The following is a 10217-nucleotide window of genomic DNA, read 5'->3' as shown; positions in this document are numbered from 1 at the left end:
CTGTGATTTGACGTGTGAAGGCTGACAGGAGACAAAACAACATCTTGCATTGTTTTCTGTCAGTCATAGTCAGATACAGTCAAATACAGAGACATAAAACTTAAATGAATGCATACTTACCATTTGCCAAGTTCATTCTGTCTCTATGGTAACAAACAGTGAATAGGTATCATTTAGTAAAATAAACCAGCCCTCAATGCCACATAATCACTGCACTAAACCATAACATTTTATTTCAGTGACTGTACTGACACATAGTGGTCATCTAAAGACATTTCAGTTCTTAAACATTAGGTCACTGAGTCAAATATAACAAAATATTAACTTTTTAAACTGCTCATATGTCATTGTATTTTTTTCTATTAGTACAAATCAAACCCTCAGTTTAGTCGGACAAATATACTCAGGGTGTAAAGAGAGCAATAAGACAGCAATAATTACTGTAATCCCACAAACAGATGTCTCAGTGTTACTCCTTAGCTTAACACGTAAAGCACATGTAGATCTACATTCTACAAAATTATTTCTCTATACATTTCTAAAAGTGCTAAATGGTCAGGAAGAAAATAATCTGGAATAATTGGATGAACAGTCAATTTAAGTCCTGTGGCCTAAAACCCTTCATGCAATATCAAGTATTTAAGTAGGCCTATATACAAACCCTTTAGGTTAATATAGAGTATTTTTAGTAAGTTATTGATAGTTACAAACGTACATATAGGAATCTATACATTTGAGCAATTCCATAGATGTTACATTTGCAAAACTTTAAAATATAAATTCACATAGAATGCATTTATTAATACCAATATATTAAACCATCTCTTTGTATTGTCATAAACATCTGATGATGGAGTTCAGACATCAACAAATTATCAGTCTTTACTCATGGTTTCTGTATTAGATGATAGAAACATGCATGCATTATGGATGGTACAAAAAAGGACACACATTTTTGGAAAACAACGTACTTTGTAGGAATTCTGTGATTGAAGTGACAATCCATGAAGCAATAATACGCAACAAATGAAGAAATAATGGCTCTTCAGTGAACATATATTTATTTTATTTACATTTTTGTATGCACATTTATTAGGAAGAAACAACATTTCTCCATTATGGATGTAACAATTCTGCAATTTACACTTAACTATGGAAAATAAAATAAAAATGCTTAAAAAACTTTTACAGAGAATTTGCATAGGTATTTACAATACCAAATACTGACATCTGAAGTTTCAGTACGGAAAAAAAATTAAGGTTGAAATTTGCATAGAATTGCCAATTTATATCTAATGCGAATAAATTTACACTGAATGGAAAATAAACCACAATGTGGAGAAAATCAATTAAATAAAGTGGATTCAGTCAGATGTACTGAATATAAAGTGCCCAGTTTTGTGCCCAACCAACATGTGTTTAACATGCAACAAGCCAGACAAAATGAGAAGTTCATGTCATCACCTCAGCCCCCAAACTCTACCTGCATTGATACCATGAATACTGTCTGCAACCTGTTATGTTACACAAATCGCCATATAAATACATGCTGCATTTTGGATACAAAGTATAAAAGAACAAACAGATGTGCAGAACCTTGTGGTGTACATTTAAGAAAAACATGGCACCATCCGGAGTGCGCCTGGCAGAATGATGCTACTGTAGTAAAGATCAGGTAAACCAGTGAGATTTACATGCAGTGTTGAAGAAAAAGCCTGTGTTTGGGATCGATACCAGTGGGCAGATAGACAGCAGACTGTAGCTAGTAATAGAGAAGCGAGACTGACACATGAGGCCCGCCTCACTGATTCTGGCTGACTTTCACCCAATGTTTAAAACGTTGCTGGCTTTGGGTAACAGTCCAAAGAACGTGGCCCTGGATCAAATTGCACAGTAGTGTGACACAGAGCAGGGTTTGACCCAGATGCAATGTGGGTTTCTCTTAAAAGAGCAGAGCTCTGACATCATTACACCAGTTGGTAAGGCCAGATGCACCTCAATTACCATAGACCAAATTCTCATTTGGTGCTACACTTTCTTTACAGTACAACAAGTCTTTGCCCACCACCACTCACTCTTTTGTTTTGGCAAAGTTTTAATGACCACCCATAATTATTTTTCACTCTCTTTATTTAAAAACAAACTGACACAGGTAATATTTACACAAAATGTAAAAAGTCAGTATTTTAAAGTCAGTATTTAGTATGGCCTCTCTTGGTACTGAGCACATCTTGAACTGTTTTGACGTGATGAAATCATTAGATTAAAATGTATGGTATAATTTCAAGCTCACTAAATACTTGACACTTAATAGTTTACAATTATATTCTGTTTTTCAATACTGCATATACATTTCCTGCACTTTCTAGTATTTAAAATTGAGACATGAATATTTCTATCTGGTCACCATTGCAAAAACAACAAATCTAATAGTGGCATGGTGGCCTAGGACTTTTGCACAGTACTGTTAATAAAATATTTGTGGAATACCTGCATCACCTGGAGCGGGTCAAAATCTGTCCAGGAACCAAAAATTATCCTTAATTTGAAGAGGTGAACAATACAGTTTACTATGCAAACACTGATCATATCAAAAATAAACAAACAATGAATGATTTGAAAATTATTGTTTTTACTCAAATATTAAACATCACTTTAATTGATTTCTACATCATGTGTTGCTTCTTTCTTGTGATGATATTTTCTTTAATGACTTTTTCTCTGTAACATCGAAGAACAGCAGCAAAATCTTTTTAGTAACTTTAGTAGCTCAGTAAGCTCAGTAAAAGTGCATATGGGGTTAGTCAAAAACCCTGTAGTCTCCAATATCAGAAAACCTCCTAAACATAATTTCTGCTATGAAAATAGAACAAAAATGAATGATACAAAAATCTTCATGCAAAACGCATATCACATTAACTCTTCATTCACTAATCGCTACATATGCATAACTGACACATTCAGGCATGACTATAAGCAAGTCTATAATGATAATGTAGTAACAAGACATGCTAAATGGCCGTAAACATAAAAGCACTTAAAAGTCTCATCGTTTACATATTGTCATAGAATATTATGTACCTTATAGCACTTTGTAATAGGCATAAAGGCCGAAGTACAATCCTGTTTTTATGCATACGCGAGGGTCCACGTACAGTGTGCGTGACGCAATTTTCGTAATCAGTGAGTGGGTTTACATGCACAGAATAAGCGGATAACTGCTTATTATAGAAAACTGTTTTCATGCGTTTACATGCAAATCAACAAACCGGCTATGCAGACAACTGCGTTTACATGGGACTTGAAGAATTATCAGTTTTCTCGCAGGCAGTGATGTCACCACCTATAGTACACAATAGTCGATCAAAAAGTCAACGACATATCTGTCTTAAGATGTAATGTTGTATCTCTCCTCGTGTCTGCAGAACCTGTAAATGTAACATGAGCTTCTATTTTCACAGTTTCTCTGCCAACTGCTTTAGTCCAGCGGAGACTTTTATGCGTTACTTTGCGCTTACTTCCGCGTGTGACGTTTATCTTTCATACGCGGAGACATGCGCACATGGACAAAACCGTGAGAAAGCGGGTTAAGGTGTTTACATGCCACGCGAAATCGGCGTAATGAGCAAAAAACTACCTGTGCCGATCGGTTTTTGCTAACGCTGTTTAATCGGGCTTTCCCCGATAAAAGAAAACTGCTTTACGCGTTTACATGACCCCACGTGTTATCAGTTTATTAAGCATAATCGGCGTAAGACTGTGCATGTAAACGCACTCAGTGTGAATGTACTGTACGCGAATCACTGAATTTTTCGAACCGTGCGTACATTGTACACGTATGTCGCATATGCGCCTACAGAAGAATGCAGTATTGTAGCCCAGAAGATGAAGTGCATTTTGTGGCAATGTGCATGCGTCAAACGTAAATGTACACGTACGAGTCAAATAAACTATACTTTGCAAGGCTGAATGTTCGACCATTTGCATAAGTAATGCATTACGTAATAATATTACTTTTCTGAAGTAACAAGTAAAGTAACGCATTACTTTTAATAAATAAGATGTAAAAAAATGTACTGCATTAAACTGAACATATTAACGTAGAATTACACACTCTATGTGTGAACAGTTTTAGTCAGAAATGGAGATGCCAAACATCAAAATACCTGCAAAGTAGGAAAAAGTAACAGAAAAGTAACTTAAAAGTAACGTAAGCATTACTTTCCATGAAAAGTAACTAAGTAACGCAATTAGTTACTTTTTTGGGGAGTAACTTAATATTGTGATGCATTAAGTAACTTTCCCCAACATTGCGTACACATAAAAAAACAGGCTTTAATGCTGATGTATGGACCATTTTTTATGCGTAGGACATGCATCGTCGAACATCTGCGTATACGTACGAATCAAATAAGCTATACTTTGCAAGGCTGTGCGTACGACCGTGCATGTACACATAAAAAACAGACTATACTCCGGGCTTTACATATTCACACTGGGACAAGCAGTGACAGTGTGGAGTACAAGTCTAACAATACAGATTACAATTATATTGTAAGGCTGCAGTTCTGAAAACACTAACCAGTCTACTATTCCTAAAATGAAGTACCTTAATAATTAAAGACTTTTTGTTCACATGCACCCAACTAACTTCTCTTTGTTGCTTGACAATCGTGTGTATATGTTATGATGCAAGACAAACGTTTGTACCTTTTTTAGGTTGGTTTAAACATTAGCTATGTAACATCCTAGATGTATCACTGCAACCAACATACTGTATGTACATATAATTCTGTTTAAAATATATAGTAGTTGTATACAAAATCTACACTGGTTTTAAATCTACAGTAAAACGAATCTACAGGTAAGGCATTTCAAATGGGGGCTGGCATAAGTTTTAGCAGGACAGGATGTCCAGCTATGGGATTAAAGCTATCCAAATTACTTGCACCTAAAAATAGCCTCTCCTATTGTCTTTATAAACACTGTACCTTTCTTTCCTTTGAACACTCCACTGCTATGCACAGGAAGTGCTCAATCGGGCTCCCAAAACAGGGTTACGAAAACAAAATAAACTGGTCTGCCATAGCAGCCTACTGTAACCCAGTCAATTTGGACCAGCCAGATTCATTCCAGTTACAGCATCTTTGCCATGCGACTGCAAGCGCTCGAGTCCAAATGGCTTACATAATGCTGATAAGCAACACTGCTTTCAACACAGTAGTGGACTCATCTCCAGATACCGTCGGTGTACAATCTGCTGCATTCTGCATTCAACATTTTGTATATCTACCAAGTATAATACAAAAAGCATCATTACATGTGATACCATAGCAGATTTATCAGTTGCCCAGCTCCAGAGCATCCGAAGAAACCTCACATTTCCTCTTGTAAATCCAAGGAACAAGTCATCAAAGGCATCTGTGTGTCAACGTCACGCACACCACAGATCATCTTGGGAGCGAAGATCAAAGCATGCTGACATACAGTCAGCCGGACATAAAACAGCTTTCGGGAGCTCTCCTGGCCCTGTGGCCCCATCAGTACTTATTAATGCCAAAAAGACGGACCCCGTGAAACTGTGGCAGTTTAGGGATAAGCACGGTGAGCAGGGAAATTGTGTTGATGATGAAGTGGATTCTGTCATATTTGGTATAGAAACTGGTGAGGAAGTACCTGTAGATGGAAAGGATAAGATCAAATCTGCAAATGTTTTTATGCAAGCATAGCACTACAGTGTACCTGATAAAAACACAGGATGTGTCTTCATGCTGGTTAGAAACCAGGAAACACACATACTGATTAAAAATATGTACCTTGTAATGCACTGTAAATCGCTATAGATAAAAGTGTCTGCCAATGGCATAAATGTAAATTCATCCAATAAAAAGATGCTTTTTTTAAGTCTAAATTAAATCTGTATGCGAAGGATTCATGAGTGCATGCTATTCCAAAGACAGAAAATACTTCGCAATAGTCACTGCTGTGTGAGCTACTAGGTAATAATAACATATTGGTATATTACCAAGACCCACTTTTCTCTATTATGGATCATTTTTGAAGTAAAACAGGTTATGAATTCCAATTCGTATTGCTTGAAAGGTTCTTAAAATGAATTAAATGCTAAACTGACTGAACCTCAGGCAAATGCAATACAGTATCTCAATTTCACAATGTTTGAAAGATGTATTGAGAGTGTTTTTATATTTTAAAGGGGATATTTCACAAGACTTTTTTTAAAATGTCAAAATAAATATTTGGTGTCCCCAGAGTAGCTCAAAATATCATATAGATCATTTTTATAGCTAAAATGTTAAGTTAAAAGGTTCACTTTGTAGGTGTGAGCAAAAATGTGCCGTTTATTTAAACTGGCAGTGGCATGGTTGGAAAGTGCAGATAAAGGGGCGGTATTATCCCCTTATGTCATCACAAGGGGAGCCAAATTTCAATGATGCTTGCAGAGACCAGTTTACCAAAACTAAGTTACTGGGTTGATCTTAATCACATTTTCTTACTGTATAAAAGCCCTGGGGACCCAATTATAGCACTTAAACATGGAAAAAGTCTGGTTTTCATGGTATGTCCTTTTTAAAGGGTTATGAAACCCTTTATACCAACAGAATAAATTCTTATTCCTCACTGTAGCAGACAGAAATATCCTCTCTATGGGAAAGAAGCGCGAGTACAACAAATGACCCGAGTGACTGACTGTTTCTAAATCTGGCTCGCCTTGCATGCAGACACCACAGGAGTCAGCACCACTGACTTTTGTTCATGGCCCAGCATAGAAAGCCTTCAAAATGTGTGTTCTGAATACCAGAGGGACAAATTAGACAGAATAAAACTGCACATTTTAAGGGGTAACACACTTACAGAATAATAGGGGTGATGGTAAGAAACTTTCGAGAGGCGGTGAACTGAACCCCATAGTCCATCTGTTCCCAGTGGGTCAGCAGTCGGGCCTTGCCTTGGTCCGGGGTCTCAAATGGCGTCCCTTTGACCGTGTGGAGGAAGATATACATGCACTAGAGTAAAGAGACAGCACAACATTATGATCTTTCACATAATTATTCAAAGCTTCATCAGCACGTGTTGTGAAATGCTTAGAGCTGAGCTGTTTTAGGAACAGGAAGACTAAGAAAGCCGATACAGCATGGCACCAAAGTCTGCCATTGGCTGAAATTACAGATCTCAGTGTCAGCAACTAAATGGGCCAAAATAAAGCAAGCAAAAATGTTGCTGTTTCAGAATTTTAGCAGCTGGATGGTCCTCAAACAATGTGATTGTTCATAGGAGCTCCTTAAGATGCAAAGCCTTGGTGCAACTAAAAAAATGAATATTTTAATTTCCAAACATGTGACTTCTTGCATGAAACACAAAAGGAGTTATCTTTTTAATACAGTAAAAGTTAACTGTGACATTAATTGACTCTGGTCTCAATCTAAATTTACTATATAGAATCTATATTAAAGATAGTTACAGCAGTTAGGACGTACAGTAGTGGCAATACTGTAAGTGATGTCCGCACTAGGACAAATGAGGTCTTCACCTTTTAGTCAAACACATTATTAAAGACGTGGTAAAGATTTTGTAAGCATGATGTGTCTGGTCAGGTTTAGGAAATATTTTAAAAGGCTTGGCCAAAAATTACACAACACATGCCCCAACTTTACTGAGTCAATGCCCAGGAGAATAACTGTTGTCATCAAAAATGAGGGGATAAACTAAATATAAATAACTGATAGATTGAAGTTAATGTATGACTTATTTTCTGTGCCCATTTTGTATTTCTATGCATTTTTGTTGCATATCTGAATAAAACCAACCTATTTTTCCTGATGTGCTATAGTTATAAGATAAAAACCCCAACCACATTTATTGATTTCTCAATTTTGTACCATACTCCTCATATTTTCATGCTTTACTCAAACATGCATGTCGTTAAAAGCTAATATAGTGCAAATGTGCTCCAGACATTACTGTTGGCCACTACTTTATATACAGTGTCCCATAGTACATCAGGGTGACAAAATGATGACCGATTTGTCATTTTTGGACGACACGACCTTTTGAAAAAGCATCAGTGCTTATTTACACAATGAAACTTTAAAGATTTACAATGTAGTGTGTCCCTTTATAGTCACAAGATGAACTTTTAATCTATTCCAGACACTGGCATGAGTCATCTTGAGTCATGAGACATTTAGCAGCTCTTACCATGTTGTGGATGAGGTTGGTAAGGGTCCAAACAACAGGCACGCTGACAAAGGGTATGCTGAGCAATATGATGTGTAGCAGGCCGATGCCAAGTACATAGGAGAGCCATATGCCCCTGCTGTTCATCACACGCGTGTTCGGATTCACTTCACTGTGCGCCGTGCCCACATTCATCCTCGCGCTATAACTACTGCGCACTTACTGAAAACACACAATAATCACACGTAAATGTGCACAAATGGCTTCAAAATTACATTGATTCTCCACAAACAATCTGACGTGGAGTGTTAAAAGTCACACAAAAACTATTTAAGAAATCCTTCCTCAATATAATGCGTGCGCTAAAGCAATATAACTTTCGAAACTGTTCAATTATTAAAACTTACATTATTTAAAATGAAGCTTGCCGTGAAGCGCGAGTCACTTACAGTAAATATAGGCAGGAGTCTTTTTTTGTGATTCCCCCAGAAACTTTGTCCTAGCGTAAACAGATCGCTAAATAATGCGCTATTTCTGTCCGGTTGGTTAACGTTACCAGGGAATTTTCAGCTCCGGAGCGCGCTCTTCTAAGTCCCCACGGTTTGACAGACTTGCGGGTACGCGCAAGCGAAAGTTGACACGTCTGTTTATTTCGTCATGTTTGGGTTGAAGCACTTTGTTCCCGTGCAAACAGATGGTGACGAAACAGCAAGACTACATCGTTTCACGTCATCGCTTTTTGGAGCTCACCTTTACAATGATGGAAATGTATTCATCGGACTTGCGAGCGATTGGTTGTTACGAATCACGTGGCGGATTTGCACCAATCAGCTTCGGGTGCGTTGATAATTTGCTGAAAAGACTCACGCCCCCCTTAGCGTCACAGAAAATGCTAGTGAAGAAAGATTACGACAATTATTATGCAAATTAAACAGAGATTTGTGGGAATAGTAGTTTATTTAGACATGTTTAGACGTAGTCGTGTTTGTTGCAAATACATTTTGTAAAACTATATCTTTAAAAACAACACAAAGGTAAAAAGCATGATCTTAAAACTATGTGTTGTGACATAAATTAATTAAGTTTCCACAATTGGGTCTAAAAACTTTCTTTAATTTAACCTGAATTTAGTTAAGTGTTGTAGGCGAAATAAATAAGACTTATTTATAATTCTGATATTTCCAAAACATTAATCAAATAATATAAAATATTGATAATGATAATGATAATAATAATAATAATTGACAGCTGCAACCATCTCCATGACAGGTCGAGTCCATGCTGTCATTAAAACAAAATAGGGGGTGACACAATAAATAAATGTAGCAAAGAAATTATAAAATTCATATTTTTCAGTTCTGAATTTTGGACCCCATTGCATATCCTAAGAACAACAATGGACATTTTAATTGCCTTTATTTTTGTAATGGCAGCTCAGTATGGCTTGACCTTTCAATCCCACACATTACATAATGGCTGTCAAGCCTTTGCTCCAATAGATGTTACTAATAGGCATCTAAGAAACACTGAGGGCCAAAGGTATTCTTTAACTGTGAAATTTCAACTCTGCTACACAGATGTTTTCATTTTGCCCTGTAGGAACTGAAACATGAACCATGCGTCTGAATGACGTGGGAGCGTCTTTACTGATGATCAAACTGTAGCAAACACACACAACTTCAAAGCATTGTGGTCTTCCCTCCTTTGCTCTTACAATGCTCTTGGCGGGTATGTACTACACTTTAAAAGCTGTTAAATTATATATTGGAGCGTCGAACATGCTAGTCTGATATTCCTTAACAATACAACCCTTAGGCCTAAAGATTTATGTTTCTTAACACGGTGTGATCTACCTAGAAGGCTAGATTATGTTTAGTCTCCTATAGAAATGCAGCAGCACTATTTCTTCTTGTTACCTGAGGGCCAAGTACTTGTGAACTTAATAAACTTTTAAAGGTATAGTTTATTTTAAAATGAAAATTCTGTCATCATTTACTCTTCCTCATGTTGTTCTAAACCTG

The 10217-nt window shown here is 36.8% G+C and overlaps 1 protein-coding gene across 3 annotated transcripts; it reads right to left on the bottom strand.

Moving 5' to 3' along the window:
• Window positions 1-1049: 1049 nt before the first annotated feature.
• On the bottom strand, window positions 1050-8960 carry ormdl3 (ORMDL sphingolipid biosynthesis regulator 3). 3 transcript variants are annotated; one of them, XM_065242377.2, is made up of 4 exons: window positions 8604-8960; window positions 8218-8418; window positions 6874-7025; window positions 1050-5676 (listed from the first exon to the last, which is right to left on the bottom strand). In XM_065242377.2, exons 2-4 carry the CDS (start codon window positions 8389-8391, stop codon window positions 5541-5543), a joined length of 462 nt encoding a protein of 153 aa, XP_065098449.1. In that variant the 5' UTR covers window positions 8392-8418; window positions 8604-8960; the 3' UTR covers window positions 1050-5540. The 3 variants fall into 3 exon arrangements, with proteins under 3 accessions (XP_065098449.1, XP_065098450.1, XP_065098448.1); XM_065242378.2 differs by having other exon boundaries at window positions 8753-8960; XM_065242376.1 differs by having other exon boundaries at window positions 8646-8959.
• Between the last annotated feature and the right edge of the window lie 1257 nt (window positions 8961-10217).

The sequence above is a fragment of the Paramisgurnus dabryanus genome, chromosome 1 (assembly GCF_030506205.2).
Source record: "Paramisgurnus dabryanus chromosome 1, PD_genome_1.1, whole genome shotgun sequence".
Classification (NCBI taxonomy): domain Eukaryota; kingdom Metazoa; phylum Chordata; class Actinopteri; order Cypriniformes; family Cobitidae; genus Paramisgurnus; species Paramisgurnus dabryanus.
This window is presented reverse-complemented; position numbering and strand designations above follow the sequence as displayed.

Coding starts and splice junctions, on each gene's coding strand:
- ormdl3 (XM_065242377.2), bottom strand. CDS start 8,391: ATGAATGTGGGCACGGCGCACAGTGAAGTGAATCCGAACACGCGTGTG. Junction 7,026..8,217: donor CCAACCTCATCCACAACATG/GTAAGAGCTGCT, acceptor TCTTTACTCTAG/TGCATGTATATCTTCCTCCA. Junction 5,677..6,873: donor ACCATCACCCCTATTATTCT/GTAAGTGTGTTA, acceptor TTCCATCTACAG/GTACTTCCTCACCAGTTTCT.